General features: G+C 41.8%; 1 protein-coding gene across 3 annotated transcripts in view; it reads left to right on the top strand.

Moving 5' to 3' along the window:
• RCAN3 (RCAN family member 3) overlaps window positions 1-20365 on the top strand; it is a 34883-nt gene that overhangs the window by 1255 nt on the left and 13263 nt on the right. For all 3 annotated transcript variants that reach the window (XM_054500237.1, XM_054500231.2, XM_054500225.2), the window contains exon 2: window positions 10682-10935. In XM_054500237.1, coding sequence (XP_054356212.1) covers window positions 10741-10935 — 195 coding nt within the window. In that variant the 5' untranslated portion in view covers window positions 10682-10740. The remainder of the gene's footprint in view (window positions 1-10681; window positions 10936-20365) is intronic.

Here is a 20365-nt window from a genome sequence, read left to right as displayed (position 1 = left end):
GTGACTCCCTAACTTCTTGAAACTTGTCTGTCTGCTTCTGTCCGCCGCCTAGACAGGTAGGGCAGGAGTGATCTGTTCCAGGTTGATTCGTCTAGCTTCCGTGCAAAATCTGATCCTCTCCTTTAGACATTAGGATTCTAGTGTAGGAAGCAATCCAGATCCGTGTTTCAGATACAAACAAGGATTATTTAAAGTGATGTTTTCCTGTAGTGCTGAAAGCCAAAAATATTCGCTTCTACTTGTTGGAAGCCACCGAGTACACCACATTTATTTGAACTTTTCATGGAAGTCTCTGATGTACTGTTTGGCAAAAGAAGCAATTGATTTATCTGTAGCTGTGATTACATACGATGTAAAGTAATTTGTTTTAAGACTATTTCATTGGCTTTGGTTCAATATCTTAAACTCTGTAAACACATAATTCAGGAGCTAGATATGCATCACACAAATGTGTTCTTTTTGGTGGGGATTTAAATTGATCTAGAAATGGGCTTTCCATGCAGGAAGACTGTGAAAAGCTTGAAAACTGAGTCTCTTCTTTAGCCAGGTCATCAGCTTTACATTTTACTGCATTGGCAAGCCTTGCCTTTTCTTTTCTTTTCTTTTCTTTTCGAGACAAGGCCTCGCTCTGTCACCCAGGCTGGAGTGCAGTGGTGCAAACACAGCTCACTGCAGCCTGAGCTTCCCAGGGTCAAGCGATCCTCCCACCTCTCAGCGTCCTGAGTAGCTGGGACTACAGGTGCCGGCTAATTTTTTTGTAGAGACTGGGTCTCACTATGTTGCCCAGGCTGTTCTTGAACTCCTGGGCTCAAGCCATCCGCCCACCTCTGCCTCCCAAACTGCTGAGATTACAGGCATGAGCCACCGCACCCAGCCCAAACCTTTTCTTTCTTAGCCTGAAAACAGATTTCAGTGCTTTTCTAGGAAACAAGATTTTTCCTGCTATTGAAATATAACGTTTGTAAAGGTGTCAAACATGTGAACATTAGGTAACAGACAAGAGCAGATTTTGTATGGTGTTAAGGTTGTTGGTTGAAGGACTTACAGCATGAAAAATAGTGTGACGTGGAAATCCATTAGCCTGAAGCCTGTGAAATAATGGAAGCTCTAAAGTTCAACACCATTTGTTACTTAGAAAAAAAACACAGAAGGTGGAGGTCGGACAGCAGTCTCCACTTTTTCCCTAGAATGTAGAGGTTCTATCCAGGGGAAAGAAATTATACACAGCACAACAAATAGCATCAGTCTTATATATCTCAACTTCAGTTATTCTTTAAAACCTGTTGTTTTCTTATGTTTTGTAGGCTGGTTTTTGTTGTTTATTTCTATCTGTCTCTTGCTAACAAATTCCTGGTGGAGTGGAACCTCAATTATAACAGGACCAATTCTAGGTTATCTGTGAAAACAAGACATGGGTCACTGAAACATACAAAATACAAAAATCAAATTTTCACCCGTTTTACTTTACTGTCGCACCAAATTTTTCTTACACACAGCTACTAAAAAATAGTACAGTTCTACCTGTAAGTGGTAAATGAGTAGAGAATAGAAGGTAGGGCTTCGTGATAGCCGTTCAGAACTTCGCATTGACGATCCTAAGTGGCTTTTTGTTGTTGCTTTGTTTTCTTTTTCTCTTTTTCTTTTCTTTACTTTTTTTTTTTTTTTTTTTTTTTTGGTGATAAGGTCTCCTTCTGTTGCCCAGGCTGGAGTGCAGTGGTGCAAACACAGCTCACTGCAGCCTTGGCCTCCCAGGCTCAAGTATTCCTCCCACCACAGCCTCCTGAGTAGCTGGGACTACAGGCGTGCACCATGTATTTTTTTGTAGAGACGGGGTTTTGCCATGTTGCCTGGGCTGGTCTCGAACTCTGGAGCTCTGGCAGCCTGCCTGTCTCTGCCTCCCAAAGTGCTGGGATTACAGGCATGAGCCACCACACCAGTCCAAGTGTTTTGTTTTGTTTTTTTATCTTAGTTGAAATTTATAATTTAGAAGTTTAAAAAAGGAACTTAGTAGCCCAAAGCACCTGTGTTTATTTTATATATTTTATACATTTTATGTATTTTATTTTGTTCATTTTATAAATACAGAAAAACCAAGTGATTTTTCCCAAGGTTATTCAGCAGGACACTTGCAGAGCTGATAATGGAGCACTTGTTTGCTTCCAGTATTGTTTGGTAGCATTTTTAACACAAAAAAAAAGTAAAAAGTACATCTAGCTAAGATATTGAAATGTTCACCAAGTTGGGAAGCCTATTAATTTGAAAAATTATTATTATTTTAATCCTGGAGGAGAAAGAATTTGCCTTTTCCTGATCAGAACAGAAAATGCAAGATCCATGCCACATGCTTGACATTTTGCCTTGATAGATGACTTTTGTCACAGGCTTGTTGTGGCAGAGCAGATGGTCATGCTACTTGGAGTTTTTCCACTCATTTGATATTTCCATGAAGAAACAATTTGCCAGAAGCCAGCCGTAGTTACAGTTGTGCTGGAGATGATGGGAAACCTGGATTAGCACAGACTTTTGCTTACAGGAGCTGGAGGATATCGGTTCAGCCCTTTCTGCTGGGCCAGTCAAGAGTTCCCTGGATTGGTAAACTGAGGAACAGTTTAGTCTTGTGATAGTTGGAGCGGAGCTATAATTATAGCACTGCACTCTAGCCTGCGTGACAGAGACCCTGTCTCTAAAGAAAAGGAAAAAGAAAGAACTATAGATACCTTGGGACAAACGACAAATAATTTGACAATAATCTAAAAAAAATTGAAGGAAAATAGCTAAGACATTATTAGGATAACTGACAAAATTTGAATCCAGATTATGCATTTGACAAACTATGTATTAGATAATAGTATTATATCAATGTTAAATTTCCTGTTTTTGACAATTATCCTATGGGTTATATAAGAAAATGATCTTGTTCTTATACACTGAAGTATTTGGAAGTAAAAGGGGTATGCTCCATCTTTCAATGGCTCAGGAAAATGCATATCTATAAAAATAGAGAAAGATAAAGCAGATGGGCAAAACAGAAGGAATTGGTGACTCTGGGTAAAGGATACAGCATACCCGAGTTCCTTGTGCTATTCTTATAACTTCTGTTTGAAGTTATATCAAAAAAAAAAAAAAGGTACTCAAAATTGAAGGTAGAAAACAGGAAATGAAGGTGTGATATTCTAAGAATTTTTTTTTTTTTTTTTAAGTCAGGTGAAGGATTATTTCCTGTGTTCTGTTTTTTAAAATCTTTTTACGGGTTAGACGAGGGAACTTGAAACAAACAAAAAAATCTTATCAAGAATAGGTTGACTTTCTCAAATTTCAAAATCTAGTCAGCCAGAGCTCCCCATCTTGCCAGCCTCCAAAAACCCGGGCACAGTATTTTCTTTACCTCTTTTTAATGGGTTGGGAATAGGATAGAAACATTAGTTCCTCTAAGAGATAAGATACAAATACAGCCCACCTTTAGAGATACTAAAAGTTAAATTGCACTTGGTTTTATCATTTCCCTGCCTAAAAACCCACAATGGCATGCTGATATTGACATGGTTTTTATGTCAAAACTCTGTAACCCTACTTTCTTGGCAACCTGGCCCATACCTGCCTTTCCGATTGTCTCATGCCACACCCACCAAACACCTTGCACCCTAGCCACGCCAGATCACGTGACCTTTGTGCGTGCTGGTCCTATGTCTTCCTGCCTTTGTTCATGTCCTGCTAGCTTTGCGTGGAATGCTCCCCATTCTTTTCCTCCTGAAATTCTGTTCATCCTTGAAGTCTCACCATTGCCTCCTTTGGGAAGCTATCTCTAATTCCATGCAGAATTCAATTTACCTTTGTCTGTGCTGACATATCAGTAGGGTAACCACAATACTACCTGCTTTTATTCAGCCTCCCTTATTAAGCATACACTGTGAGCGGGAAACTATGCCAGGGCCTGGGGCTTCGCAGATACAGTCTTGTAGCTAGGAGTGATTTGTAAACAAATAATCACAAATAAGTGTATAACAGAAAAATAAACCAAGCACTGTAAGAGCTAAATCCACTTGACAACTTTGTCTTGAAGAAACGATTAATGACAGCCACAGTGAGATACAGTATCACTCCCTGCCTCGCTTCCGCAGGGCCCCTTTCCAGATTGGAGATTTCTGGCACAATAAATGAGTAAGTTAAAAACAGTTGTTGTACCTGTGGGCCACCCAGATAGATATATTCAATAGAAAGTGAAAAATACAGCTAGGTGTGGTGGCGGCTCACGCCTGTAATCCCAGCACTTTGGGAGGCCGAGGCGGGTGGATCACCTGACGTCAGGAGTTTGAGACCAGCCTGACCAACATGATGAAATCCCATGTCTGCTAAAAATACAAAAAGTTAGCTGGGTGTGTGGTGGCGTGTGCCTGGAGTCCCAGCTACTCGGGAGGCTGAGGCAGGAGAATCGCTTGAACCCTGGAGGCAGAGGTTGCCAGTGAGCCGAGATCGTGCCACTGCACCCCAGCCTGGACAAGCTCCATCTCAAAAAAGAAAGAAAGTGAAAAATACAAGACTAGAACTCAGGATTGAGAGTGAGTCTTGGTATATAAATTTGAATGTAGCCATATAGATCAGTGCTTTTCAGGGTGTGTAGGCAGGAAAGACCAACAGGTAAATCAGTCTCTTGGGGACATGGTGCTTTTCCAAACTACCCATCCTCTTTATTGCTCAAGGTTCTGCTCTGGCTTCCCTCCCAACTTTGGTGATAGTCATCCTGTCTTAAGGTCGTTGCATGAAATGAGAGCCAGTATTGATACAGGTGTGCGTGAACCACAGGGAGGCAGGAACTTAGTTGAGAACCTCTGGTGATTAGGCAGCTAAATACTGCAGTGTGGATAAAATCACCCAGGAGAGGGAGATGAGGAAAAAAGGATGAGGATGTGGAGAAAGAGGCAGTAAAAAAGATAGAGCTGGTGAGGAAGAAGAGCCAGGAAGAGGCAAGACCCAGAAGGCAGGGACACAGGGAGGTCCAAGAATGAATGGAATAGGCAGCCAGGTCATGTGCTACAGAGATAGGCTGAGACCTGACACTGGGTTTCAACTACAGGCTTGTTCGGGGATATCGTGGGTTTCGTTACAGATCATTGTAATAAAGCCAGTCACACGAATTTTGGTTTCCCAGTGCATATAAAAGTCTTGTTTACACTATACTATAGTCTATTAAGTGTGCAATAGCGTATGTCTTAAAAAAATTTATAGACCTTCATTTAAAAAATACTTTGTTGCTAAAAATGATCGGTTGGTGTGGTGACTCACACCTATAGTCCCAGTACTTTAGGAGGCTGAGGCGAGTGGATCACTTGAGCCCATGAGTTTGAGACCAGCCTGGGCAACATGGCAAAACCCCATCTCTACAAAGAATACAAAAATTAACCGGGCATGGTGGTGTGTGCTTGTAGTTCCAGCTACTTGGGAGGCTGAGGTGGGAGGATCACCTGAGCCTGGGAAGGTCAAGGCTACAGTGAACCATGATCACGCCACTGCACTAGAGTCTGGGCAACAGAGTGAGACCCCCCCATCTCAAAAAATAATGCAAACAATTAAGTCATAATCTTTTCATTGGTGGAAGATCTTGCCTTGAGGTTGATGGCTGCTGACTGATCAGGGTGGTGATGCTGTAGTGTAGTTTGGGGTGGCTGTGGCAATTATTAAAATAAGACAACAGCATTTCACGAAAGATTTCTCTGTAGTATGTGATGCTGTTTGATAGCATTTTACCTACAGTAGAAGTTCTTTCAAAATTGCAGCCAATCCTCTAAACCCTGCCATTGCTTTATCAACTAAGTTTATGGAATATTGTAAATCCTTTGTTGTCATTTCAACAATGTTTACGATATCTTCCTCAGGAGTAGATTCTATCTCAAGAGACCACCCTCTTTGCTCATTCACAGGAAGCCAACTCCCTTCCATTCAGGTTTTGTTTGAGATTGCAGGAATTCAGTCACATCTTTAGGCTCCACTTCTAATTCTAGTTCTCTTGGTATTTCCACCACATCTGCAGTTATTTTCTCCACTGATGTCTTGAACACCTCAGAGTCATCCATGAGGGTTGAAACCAACTTCTTCCCAACTTGTTGATCTTGCGATTTTGACCTCCTCCCATAAATCACGAATGTTCTGGATGGCATCTAGAATGATGACTTCTTTCCAGAAAGTTTTCCATTTACTTTGCCCAGATCCATCTGAGGAATTGCTATCTCTGGCAGCTGTATACTTACGAAATGTATTTCTTAAAATAGTAAGACTTGAAAGTCAGAGTTACTCCTTGATCCATGGGCTGCAGAATGGATATTGTGTTAGCAGGCATGAAAAGAACATTCATCTCCCTGTATATTTCTGTCAGAGCTCCTGGGTGACCAAGCGAATTGTCAACGAGAGCAGTGTTTTGAAAGGAATATCTCTTTTTTTCTTAGCAGTAGGTCTCAAGGATGGGCTTAAAACATACAGTAAACCATGCTGTAAACAGATGTGCGGTCATCCAGGCTGAATTGTTCTGTTCATAGAGCACAGGCAGAGTAGATTTAGCACAATTCTTCAGGGCCATAGGATTTTTAGAATGGTGAATGAGCATTGGCTTTAACTTAAAGTCACCAGCTACGTTAGCCCCTAACAAAAGAGTCAGCCTGTCCTTCAAAGCTTTGAAGCCAGGCATTGACTTGTAGCTATAAAAGTCCTAGATGCATCTTCTTCCACTAGAAGGCTATTTTGTCTATACTGAAAATCTGTTGAGTGTAGCCACCTTCATCAGTGACCTTAGCCAGATCTTCTGGATAACTTGCTGCAGCTTCCACATCAGCACTTGCTGCTTTGCCTTGCACTTCTATGTTATAGAGACGGTTCCTTTCCTTCAGCCTCATAAACCAACCTCTGCTAACTTCAGACTTTTCTTCTTCAGCTTCCTCAGCTCTCTCAGCCTTCATAGAAGTGAAGAGAGTTAGGACCTTACTCTGGATTAGACTTTGGTTTAAGGGAATGTTGTGGCTGGTTTGCTCTTCTGTGTAGACCACTCAGACTTTTCGTATCAGCAATAAGGCTATTTTTGCCTTTTTAGCATTTGTGTGTTCACTGGAGTACCACTTTTAATTTCTTTTGGGAACTTTTCCTTTGCATTCACAACTTGACTGATTGGTGCAAGAGACTTAGCTTTTGGCCTCTGGGGACATATCTTCCTCAGTAGGCTTAATCATTGCTGGCTTTTGATTTAAAGTGAGAGACTCAGGATGCTTCCTTTCACTTGAACACTTAGAGGCCATTGAAGGTTTATTAATTGGCCTAATTTCAATATTGTCATGTCTCAGAGTAGGGAGCCTGAGGAGAGGGAGAGAGTTGGGGAAATGGCCTCACTCAGTAAAGCAGTTAGAACACCTACAACACATATTAAGAACACCCATGGCCGGGCGCGGTGGCTCATGCTTGTAATCCCAGCACTTTGGGAGGCCAAGGTGGGCAGATCACAAGGTCAAGAGATCGAAGCCATCTTGGCCAACGTGGTGAAACCCTGTCTCTATTAAAAATACAAAAAATTAGCTGGGCATGGTGGCGTGTATCTGTAGTCCCAGCTACTCAGGAGGCTGAGGCAGGAGAATCGCTTGAACCCGGGAGGCGGAGGCTGCAGTGAGCCGAGGTCACGCCACTGCACTCCAGCCTGGGCGACAAAGCAAGACTCTGTCTCAAAAACAAAACAAAACAAAACATGTACAACATGTATTGATTAAGAACACCTACAACATGTATTAAGAACACCCACAACGTGTATTCATTGATTAAGAACACCCACAACACATATTGATTAGGCACACCCACAACACGTATTGATTAGGAACACCTACAACACGTGTCGATTAGGAACACCCACAACACGTGTCGATTAGGAACACTCACAACATGTATTGACTAAGTCTGCCATCTTATATGGGTGCTGTTCATGGTGCCCCAAAACAATTACAATGGTAACATCAAAGATCACTGATCACAGATCACCATAACAGATAAAATAATATTGAAAAAGTTTGAAATATTGTGAGAATTACCAGAACATGTCAGACATGAAGTGAGCACATCCCGTTTGAAAGTGGCACTGATAGACTTGCTCAGTGCAGGGTTGTGACAAGCCTTCACTTTGGAAAAAATGCAGTGCAGTGTGATAAAGTGACGCATGATAAAATATGGGATGCCTGTTGGGAAGCCGTTGCCGTCCATGAGGAGGACAGCTGCAGCCAAAAGGTAGTGTGGAGGCCAAACTGCACCTAATTCAGGAGTGACTAGAGCAGAGGGAGCGTGGCAAGAAGAGATCACGTTTCCTAGGAGCTGGTAGGAAGGTGAAGGAGAATTAGGGGGAGCGTGAGGGGAGAGTAGAATCCAGATGGTAGGGCTCGCGGGAACACATGTTTGCTGAGGAAGAGGAACAAGTGGAGAAGGAGAAATTGAAAGTATAGCTGACACTTTGGGAGGCCGAGGCAGGCGGATAACTTAAGGTCAGGAGTTCGAGACCAGCCTGGCCAACATGTGAAACCCCGTCTCTACTAAAAATACAAAAATTACCCGGGCATGGTGGCACATGCCTGTAGTCCCAGCTACTTGGGGGGCTGAGGCAGGAGAATGGCTTGAACCTGGGAGGCGGAGGTTGCAGTGAGCCAAGATCGCACTACTGCACTCCAGCCTGGGCAACAGGATAAAATTCTGTCTCAAAAAAAAAAAAAAAATTAAGTACAGCTGACAGCTGATGGAACGAGGTTCTTTAGGAGAATGGGTGCTTAGCATTGTTGAAGAGGAGAAATGCTGGCTTTGCTGGGAGTGCCTTGAGGGTAGGAACCATGTTTTCTTCACTCCCCAACACCAAGCAGTAGGCACTCAGAAAATGTGTATACAAGTGAGTGAAGATTTTACTTCTTAGAAGTAGTCTTGATTGATACTGTAAAATACCAAAAAAACTCATGATTTTTATTCCATAATTACCATTCTGTATCGTACTATGTGTAAGCAATGTATTTGTGACCTTCTGTTCTTTGAAATAAAAGGGAAAAAAATCACAAATCAGGTGGTATTGAGATAGTAATCATAATCACTTAGTTTTTCTGTGCCTGCTACATATTTATTAAATTCTGCCTCCGCATCTTGAAATGTGTCATGTCCAAGGCTCTCTGCTCGGTGAATGTGATGTGCAGTTCATTGGAAGAGGCAGACATGCACAGAAACAGCCTATGAGAGACAGATTCTGTCCTTTTATTCTACCCAATGACACTGTTAGCTCCAGACATTTGCCTTAAAATTGGTTATTTTTTAAAGTTCGGAAAAAGGGCAGGCGCAGTGGCTCACACCTGTAATCCCAGCACTTTGGGAGGCCGAGTCGGGCGGATCACCAGGTCAGGAGATCAAGACCATCCTGGCTAACACAGTGAAACCCCATCTCTACTAAAAATACAAAAAATTAGCCGGGCGTGATGTCGGGCGCCTGTAGTCCCAGCTACTCGGGAGGCTGAGGCAGGAGAATGGTGTGAACCTGGGAGGCGGAGCTTATAGTGAGCCGAGATTGCGCCATTGCACTCCAGCCTGGGTGACAGAGCGAGACTCCGTCTCAAAAAAAGTTCGGAAAAAGGGCATCTTTTTTATTTTCTTTAATTTTTTGCGGAGGCAAGGTCTCACTATGTTGCCAGGCTGGTCTTGAACGCCTGAGCTCAAGTGATCCTTTGATCACTGCCTCAGCCTCCCAAAGTGCTGGGATTGGCCAGGCATGGTGGCTCGCACCCGTAATCCCAGCACTTTGGGAGGCCGAGGTGTGCGGATCACCTGAGGTCAGGAGTTGGAGACCAGCCTGGCCAACATGGTGAAATCCCGTCTCTACCAAAAAAATATAAAAAGTTAGCCGGGCATGGTGGTACGCGCCTGTAGTGGAGGCTGAGGCATGAAAATTGCTTGAACCCGGGAGGCGGAAGTTGCAGTGAGCCAAGATTGTGCCACTGCACTCCAGCCTGGGCAACACAACACGACTCCATCTCAAAAAAAAAAAAATAGTGCTGGGATTATAGGCATGAGCCACCATACCTGGCCCTGTTTTTGATTTTCTGTGTTAAATTTTGCCTACTGCAAATATTTCTAATATTAACAAAGACGGAATTTATAGACAGCTTTTGATTCTGTGTAACTTAATTCTTTCAAGTGTATTCAAAAAGAACAAATTGGTTAGGAGAGGTAGAGTCAGCTCATCACAGACCATATTTCAGGGTGCAGATGGTGAGAGAATTAGTGTGGGTTGTATTTGGCTGTGCCAGTTACAGTGTTGTAGATGGAAAACCCCAAACAAATATGTGGAGGCTCTTCTGGTTCACATTTTTCTTTCTACTGCTTATAAACTAGAATACATATTGATATGATCTCATTTTATTTTACCCTTTTTTCCCTAGGTTCACTAGAAAACGTTTTGCCTTTTTTTCTTAATAAATCATTGCCAGTGAAATATGTTACATAAAATATGCTAAGCAAATCAAATTAGCGTATCTAGAATTCACTTATGAGGACTGTAATGCATTGATTTAAATATTGATTTATCTTTCTAAATAAAATTGCTTCATTTGATGAATTGCAGCCTGGAGACATTGATTGATTGGAACATTATTTGGTCTTCAGAGTTTTACCTCTGCGTTTTCTTTTTTTTTAACAGTGGGCGCCTGATAGACATCCTAGGACTATACAGACGGAAAAGGCCCACTTTGGGGGATAATGCTGAGGGACACTATGAAATCTTGGAATGATAGCCAGTCAGATCTGTGTAGCACTGACCAAGAAGAGGAAGAAGAGATGATTTTTGGTGAAAATGAAGATGATTTGGATGAGATGATGGATTTAAGTGATCTGCCTACCTCACTTTTTGCTTGCAGCGTCCATGAAGCAGTGTTTGAGGCACAAGAGCAGAAGGTAGGCATCTATCCTCCCTTTCCCTACATTTGTAGCATGTTAAATGTGTGTGGATTTGGGGAAACAGAGCTTGACTGGTCCCTGACAAATTAAGTATAGAAAGTGTATGTCCACTTTTAGGCTGGGGACATTGGCTCATGCCTGTAATCCCAGCACTTTGGGAGGCTGAGGTGGGCAGATCGCCTGAGGTCAGGAGTTCGAGACGAGCCTGGGCAACATGTAGAAACCCTGTCTCTACTAAAAATGCAAAAACTAGGCGGGTGTGGTGGTGCGCATCTGTAATTCCAGCTACTCGCAGGACTTGAACTTGGGAGGCAGAGGTTGCAGTGAGCTGAGACCATGCCACTGCACTTAAGCCTGGGGGACAGAGCGAGACTCCATCTCCAAAAAAAAGAAAGTGTATGTCCACTTTTAGATGTTGCTGCAGAATTTTTATTGTATTTTTAGAAGAGTATCAGTCTGCAGAAGATAGGAAATGTTCCAAAACCAGTTCTTCTCCACAGACACTTTAAGAAGCACTGGCATTTAGTGAATTCTGAATCCAGTCTTATTCAATCCATTCACTTATTTATTCACTTATTCATTTTCAGAGACTATAATTAAAGAAAACCTGGGGATCTTTAGCCGGGCTTCCTATTACTTGGGAGTGCATTCACAAAAGGAATTCATCTTTTTCCTGGGGCTGATTTACATAACACCTATTAGGACTATTTATGATTTTGTCGTAACAAAATTGTTCACGTTTCTTGTATTAGTTTCTACAACTGGGGAAAATGATTGAGCTTATTATTTTAAAGATTCCTTTAGTTCATTTATTATTTACCTAGAAAGAGAGGTGTGTGTGTGTGTGTGTGTGTGTGTGTGTGTGTGTGTTTTGTTTTGTTTTTCCCCGTCATGACCTCACAAAAGGCTATAGGTCTTAGTCCCACAAAAGTAAAATAGCTCTGCCACTGGGATGTGTTTTCCATGTTCTGAGGCTTTTTCTCAAAACACTATCACTGGCCCTTTAGTTTTCAGCTGATGCACCCAAAATATTTCCCTTCCGATGACTTTCTTGGAGCAGAACTTCGATACCATTTAACTCAGGACGTACTTGAGTACCTGCGGTGTGCCAGGTGCTGGTGCCAGTTGCTTCAGGGGATAAAGCGTGAGTCATGCAGCTTCTGCCTCATGGTGTCCGGCCAGGCAGCAGGGATGACAAGTAATTATGATATCAAATGGAATCTTAGTGCCTTTAGAAACACTTGAAGTAGCCAGGCGTGGTGGCTCACGCCTGTAGTCCCAGTACTTTGGGAGGCCAAGGCAGGCAGATCACGAGGTCAGGAGTTCCAGACCAGCCTGACCAACATGGTGAAACCCCGTTTCTACTAAAAATACAAAAATTAGCTGGGCGTGGTAGCAGGTGCCTGTAATCCCAGCTACTCAGGAGGCTGAGACAGGAGAATCGCTTGAACCTGGGAGGCGGAGGGTGCAGTGAGCCGAGATTGCGCCAGTGCACTCCAGCCTGGGCAACAGAGCGAGACTCAGTCTCAAGAAAAAAAAAAGAAAGAAAGAAACACTTGAAAGAACAGGGCCAGGCTCAGTGGCTCACGCCTGTAATCCCAGCATTTTGGGAGGCTGTGGTGGGCAGATCACTTGAGCCCAGGGGTTCATGACCAGCCTGGGCAATATAGTGAGACCCCATCTCCATAAAATAAAATAATAATAATAATTTAAAAAGTGCATTGAGGTAAGAAAGGAGGAAGGATCACAGCCAGTTGGAATAAAAGATCTCACAGAGAGGTGGCGTTGGAGAAGGGCTGTGAGAGCTCGGTAGGATTTTAGCAGGGAAGGGAAAGGGAATTTTGGCCACGGGGAACAGAATGAGAAAAGAGCTGAATCGGGAGAGTGCGGGCCATTTCAGGAGTAGCAAGCCATTCTGTATGCTTAGCACATAGCTGATATTTGGCCAGAGTCAGGAGAAGTCAGGCATGGGGCCACCCAGCAAAATCCCATGAGCATCTAGCTCAGGAGCTTGCCCTTCTGTGGGAAACGGTCAGAGGATTTCTGAGCACAGAGCGGCCATCAGAGCTCCACATCAGGAAGCTCAGCCCGCAGCACGTGGATGGCAGAGTGATGGGAGAAGAGGGCAGAGCAGGGAGCCAGGGAGCTCTCGGAGTGCACCTGCCTGGAGATGACCCACCCCAAGCGGAGCAGGGAAGGGGGCTGCACTCGCCAGCTTTGTGTCTTTCAGGGTTGTTTCATTTACAAATGCTATTTGCTTCCCCAAGTTCAGTCATAATTTAGACATTTTGAAATCATCCTTTTGAGTTTCATGCTAAGAGCTCTAAGTTTCTATGTTATAAATAAGTTAACCTTGTTTATTGTTGTAAAAAACCAGATGAATTGCCAATTTATGTTAAAATTATGTATGTAGGAATTCTCTCAAGAAACCTCACAATCTTGTCTATTTCTTTCTTTTTTTTGGTTTTTTTTTTTTTTTTTTGTGAGATGGAGTCTTTCTCCGTCAGTACTACCCAAAGTGCTCTTCAGATTCAACTCAATCCCTGTCAAAATCCCAATGATTTTTTTTGCAGAAATAGAAAACCTACCCTGAAATTCATATAGAACCTCAAGGAATCCCAAATTGCCAAAACGGTCTTGAAAACAAAGAACAAAGTTGGACGCACACTTCCTGATTTCATAACTTAGTATAAAGCCATGGTAATCAAAACAGTGTGGTACTGGCATAAAGACAAACATAGAGATGGATGGAATTGAATAGAAAGCCCAGAAACGAACCTTTGTATATATGGTCAAATGATTTTCAACAAAGGTTCCAAGACTATTCTGTGGGTGAAAGGACAGTCTCTTTTCAACAAAAGGTGCTGGGAAAACTGAAATCCACATGCAGAAGAATGAAGTTGCATCCTTATTTTATATCAAATAAAAAATTAACTCAGAATGGATCAAGCTACTCAGGAGGCTGAGGTGGGAAAATTGCTTGAGCGCAGGAGTTCGAGGCCAGCCTGGAAATATAGTGAGACCCCATCTCCTAAAACAAAACAAAACAAAAAACCAAAGACTTAAACATTAGAATTAAAACTATAAAACTCTTAGAAGATGCAGTAGCATCTTCAGAGAGAAGACTCCTCTATGTGCTGGAACTGTGCTACCCTCTATGGCACAGCTCATAATAGCATGCTTTTAGAAGTACCATTTAGGCTGAGCAAAGTGGCTCATGCCTGTAATCCCAGCACTTTGGGAATACAAGGCAGGTAGATCACCTGAGGTCAGGAGTTCGAGACCAGCCTGGCCAACATGATGAAACCCCATCTCTACTAAAAATACAAAAATTAGCTGGGCGTGGTGGTATACGCCTATAGTCCCAGCTACTCGGGAGGCTGAGGCAGGAGAATCGCTTGAACCTGGGAGGTGGAGGTTGCAGTGAGCTGAGATCGTGCCATTGCACTCCAGCCTGGGTGACAAAGTGAGATTCTGTCTCAAAAACAAACAAACAAAAAAATAAAAAAAAAAAAAAGAAAATAGAATATTGGTTGCTGGGGGGTGGGGAAAAAATTTACAGTTAATGTATTGAGAGCTTGTATGGGATGATGGAAAAGTTCAGGAGACAGATAGTGGTGATGATCACACAGACTGTACTTAATACCACTGACTTGTACATTTCAAAATGGTTAAATGATAAATTTTGTGTTTTGTATATTTGACCATAATAAAAATAATGCAAAAAAAGCTTATTTTTCTTGTGTTTAGTGTTCTTGGTAATATGTATGTTTTTAAATATACACATTACATATATTTATACACACACATATGTGTGTGTGATATGTATGTATTGGACACCTGTTTGGCTCCACTTTAATCCTCTTTTCACCTAGTCGTTGCTGGAGCAGCCAGCTGTGTGCAGGTGTGACCTCACACCTGGCCTGAGCTGCCCTGTCTTTCCATCCCAGCATTTCTGTGCTGCCTGAACAAGGATGCTCAGCCGTATTGATGCATGCACAGACTTGGAAGCATGAAGGAGTTAAAGTCCCATAGGGTAGCCCTCAACCAGTGGAAAACAAGCCAGTGAATAAGCTCCTCTGTGTTCTGACACTGAAGCCAACAGTTCTCAGGCGGGTTCTTACTGACTCCCCAGCAGATCAAGCCCCAGTTGCCCACAGAGGTGACCAGCTTGAAAACGTGACCTGGAGGGACAGAGAATGGGCTTGCCCTCCTTCCTGGTGCCACTGTTCCCAGGCCTCCACTCTTGTCTCATGGGGTCATTTCCCAAAACAAACACTCAGCGTGTGTGCCTTTGCCTTGCCTCTGCTTTTCCGAGGAGCCCAGGTTAGGCACAGGTAATGCTTCCAAGTTTGGTTATGGTTATTCCTCTTATGTAAGGTACTGTCCCAGACTCTCAAAATAAAAAAGGCAATTTTTAGGTTATGCAAAAAGGATAAAGACTAATATTAAAAACACCCACGTGCCCACCCAATTTAGCAAATAAAATTTTACTAATACAGTTGAATCCCCTGTGTCTCCTCCCAGAGATAACCATCATCCTGAACTCAGGTTTCTCATTTTCCATGAAATCTGTAAACTTTAATAGGTTGAACCATATGAAATTGCTATATTTGTTGGTCAAAAGTGGTCAAATATCAACATTTCTTCTGATTTAGCCTGATATTCTGTGTGTATGTACACACACTTTTTTTTTTTTTGAGACGGAGTCTCTGTTGCCCAGGCTGGAGTGTAATGGCACGATCTCAGCTCACTGCAGCCTTTACCTCCCAGGTTCAAACGGTTCTCCTACCTCAGCCTCCCAAGTAGCTGGAATTACAGGCACCTGCCACTGCACCCGGCTAATTTTTTGTATTTTTAGTGGAGACAGGGATTCACCATGTTCCTGGCCTCGAACTCCTGACCTCAGGTGATCTACCCGCATCGGCCTCCCAAACTGCTGGGATTTTAAATTACCTGTATTTGAAGTCGACATGATTGTCTCTTTAGAAAGGAATCTACATAAAAGCTGTTAGAACGAATAAGTGAGTTTAGGAAGATTGCAGAATATGGGGTCAATGTACAAAATCAGCTGTCTTTGTAACAGTATACATTTGGAAATTGAGATATCTATAGATATTTCAAAATCCCTAAATATATATACACATATATTTATACAAATATATATACACACACATATATATAAAGGTATATCAAATCTATATTATTTCAAATATATACACACACACATATATATACACATATATATGTGTATATATATGTATTTTTCTTTTTCTTTGTTTAGACGGAGTCTCACTCTGTTTCCCAGGCTGAAGTGCAGTGGTTCGATCTCAGCTCACGGCAACCTCCCCTTCCTGGGTTCAAGCAAGCCACCATGCCCGGCCATGAAATAATGTAATATATTTTGAGATAAGCGTCTTCAATTATCTTCAACGATATTTGTAGCTTAAGTATACATTAACAAAATATGTGTATGATCTGTATGCTGAAAATTATATGCTAAACAGTATGCTAAAACACTAATGAAATAAATAGTATTTTACATCATTTAAAATTTTATATATTGGCCAGGCGTGGTGGCACAGGCCTGTAATCCCAGCACTTTGGGAGGCCGAGGTGGGTGGATCACCCTGAGGTCAGGAGTTCGAGACCAGTCTGGCCAACATGGCAACACCCCATCTGTACTAAAAATACAAAAGTTAGTTGGGCATAGTGGGGCACGCCTGTAATCCCAGCTACTCGGGAGGCTGAGGCAGGAGAATCGCCTGAACCTGGGAGGCAGAGGTTGCAGTGACCCAAGATCGTGCCACTTCACTCCAGCCTGAGAGACCGAGAAAAAAAGATAAAAAATAAGGAGTTCCAATAAGTCAGAGTATGTGTTTATAAATACGGTAGCCATTAAAACATAAAAACCCATCTTGAATAGCTAGCATTCCATATTTTCTTGAATTCTAATTCAGTTACAGGTTTCTTTCTGATCTGGAAAGATGATGATGGCAACATAAATAATAAAGGTTATCAAAGGTTTTTGCATTTTTCATATATTCTGCTCCCCTCTAGCACTTTTGACTGTAGGTCCCAGAATTTTACAAGTACTGAGATTATCAAAGTAAAGTTTTTAAATTCACCATGCCTAGCTGTATGTGCACTTTTTTCTATTCAGTAAAGTCCATCTCTCTGGCTGTTTTAGTCAGTGGTGATTGAGAAGAACCAAAAGCACTTTGCCTACCCCCAGGCAGAAATGGAGGCCTTGCCTTTGATATTAGTGGACCTGCAGGCTCTGGACACTGGAGAAATGGAATTTTCTAGATCAGATTTACAGAAAGACATAGAATATAAATCTCTTGCCTTAGGATGCCAAAGATAATTTCACTGCTGAATGGATCAAGCCATTCCTTCTCAAGAGTAAAATCGGTCCTCCTACTCTGTTTGTTTTGTTTCCTTTTGTTTTTTTTTTGAGACAGGGTCTCGCTCTGTCGCCCAGGCTGGAGTGCAGTGGCATAATCACGGCTCTCTGCAACCTCTGCCTCCCAGGTTCAAGCAATTCTCGTGCCTCAGCCTCCCTTCCTCCCACTCTTTAATGTTTAATAGAAGTGGTGGGCTTCTCATTTTTTTTCAGTCCAAAGCAAAGGGGTGTGGAAAAATCATGTTCCCAGTTTGTTCTTCAGTGAAACAGCTAAACCTTGCCTTCTCCGAGTTGGGATAGGGCAACCGAGTGGAGCCGTGGTGGATCCAGAAAGGTCAGGACATACACACTTGGCTGCCATCCTCATCTGTTGCTCCTTGAAACTGACCTTCCTGTATGGCGTTTTCCACTTTTCTCCTTTACTGATGCCTGTTATCCAGCTGTCAAGCACTCTTTCTTAAGTTCCCAAGAAGGTTGTTGGTTACACGTTGTTCTTAGCTATTTTAGGTACAAGGTATGTGCTGTCGTTTTGATGACTGACTAACTGCACAGGTGATCTTAGCATATGAAGGCAGCTTCTGGTCTGTATTTTGTGGAAAACCTACTTACATCATAGGAAAAAGCATCAGGCATTGGTTTTTAGGCTGCATTATTTGTGTTATGCCTGTAGATGTTGTGCTGCCAGAGGGGGATACTAAGTGACTACAGAAAAAGTTAAGTGGTTAATGATGATTTTTATTTTAATGGAATCCCCATTATCTTTTCTCAGATAAATATGCAGCCATCACCCAACAGGATGATGTTAATTTTATATCATTAGAGAATTCAGAAATTTATAAAAGTGAGCTATTTCTGAAATAATTCTAAGGAGAAAAACAGTCATTTGGTTTTTCAGTGAACAGCTGCAGATCCTTCCTGTTTATCACAAGTCATTTTCAGTCCATTTTCATAGATTATGTCCTTCCCCTGTCGTCTGCAATCTTCTAAATCCCTTTCGTGCTAATGCCAGGTTATCAGGGGCAGCCTTAGGAATCTACATGGGGATGTCTGTGGACTCACAGAAGGGCAAAGCTGCCAGCTGAGGGCTCGTAACCATTTTTCTCAAATAGGAAACGGATGGTTTTGCCTCCAGGTTAATTCTTCATGCTTCTAAAGCACCTCACAGCTAGAATTCACGTATTTCATAACCATATTTATGCTACTTCAAGGGGAAAATGGGTGTGGAGGAGAGAGAACACAAAACTCAGTAAAAGCTTGCTAATCAGTTCTTGCATGGCTTCATTTTTGTGTAATTCTTTTTTTTAAGAGAGAGAGACAGGGTCTCATTCTGTTGCCCAGGCTGGAGTACAGTGGTGAGATTGTGGCTCACTGCAGCCTGGAACTCCTGGGTTCAAGCAATCTTCCCACCTTAGCCAACCTAGTAGATAAGACTACAAGCGTATGCCACCATGCCTGGCTAATTATTTAATTGTTTGTAGAGATGGGGTCTTGCATTGTTGTCCAGGCTGGTCTCAAGTTCCTGGCATCCCAGAGTGTTGGGATGAATGAGCCTCTGTGCCTGGCCATTTTGTTATAATTCTTAATCCTATCACAGGTATTGGATTTCGGAAGAGAGACAGAGAGAGAGCCGTATGACCCATTGCTGTCATCTGCATGTTACATTCAGTTACAGTGTATTTCTGGAATTTGAAAAAAAAAACATTATCTTGAAGGGAAATGGGAAGGAGGATATGATTATCAAGTAGCTGTTTGCAAGATAGCTTCTGTCATATGATGCATTGGTACTAGGAAAAATTCATTGTTGTGGGGGGCTAGGGATAATACATGGGCCTTTTCCCTTGGGCAAGGAAAATGTTTAATGTACAGAATTACAAAGTACTAATATTTTATAAGCTATTCTTTCTTAATTAGTTCTTCCTTAATTTCCATTGTGTTCAGTGTTAGTATTTCTTAACTATCTCACATAGGAATTTTAATATTTTCTTAAAGTTTAAAATACATTTAAAATAAGCTAATACCGAGAACCAGATGGGATGTGATTTTGCAAAATCTCAATTCTAATTCTCTTTAAAAGCGACAAAGCTAGCCACCTTTGAAATGGATGCTAAAGAAACTTTGAAATGTATCCAGAAGTAATAATAATTATCAGCATTTAATATACTTACATATTCACCTTCCCTTTTAAGAACTGATATGCTACTTTAAAATCCTTACTATATCTATATAATATTTTGTTATTTATATATATTACTTTTTTTTTTGAGACAGTCTTGCTCTGTTACTCAGGATGGAGTGCAGTGGCAAAATTTTGGCTCAATGCAACCTCTGCCTCCCAGGCTCAAGCAATTCAGATATCTCAGCCTCCAGAGTAACTAGGGTTACAGGTGTGTAATTTTGTATTTTTAGTAGAGATGGGGTTTCACTGCATTGGCCAGGCTAGTCTCAAACTCCTGGCCTCAAGTTGATCCGCCTGCCTCAGCCTCCCAAAGTGTTGGGAATACAGGCGTGAGCCACCGTGCATGGCTTTCTGTATTACTTTAATATATGGAAACACTATAGTAAATAAGAATAGGATTGGTTTTAAAACTGCCCCCTGCTGGAAGCAGCTTGCAGTCCACTGAAAAGCCAGACTGAGTAGAAGGTCTGACATAATATATTTTTTTAAATGAATTGACAAAAAATACATAGTTTTTAGGATAAATGATGTTTCCTCAATAATGAAGGATATTTGAACACTGGAAGAATAAATATTGGAGCACAAATTATTTTATATTTTATCTAGTTGGAGAAATGTTGCAAAGTGGCAGGTAAATGTTCAAATTGAGAGAAGTTAATAAATGAGGGAGTGTATAATTTGCAGTGCAGGAACAACAGATCATTGAAAGATCTTTACATAGGCCAAGCAAGAACAAAGCTAATTTATAAGTTCCTTTTATTGTGTTACCATTGCCAAACCTAAGGAATATTTCTAAAGGTATTGAGAAGTTTCTTAGATCCGTTTTATTGCATTTCATTTATTAA

Source organism: Pongo pygmaeus, chromosome 1, assembly GCF_028885625.2.
Source record: "Pongo pygmaeus isolate AG05252 chromosome 1, NHGRI_mPonPyg2-v2.0_pri, whole genome shotgun sequence".
Lineage (NCBI taxonomy): Eukaryota > Metazoa > Chordata > Mammalia > Primates > Hominidae > Pongo > Pongo pygmaeus.
Note: the sequence above shows the minus strand (reverse complement) of the source record. Positions and strands in the feature narration are given on the sequence as shown.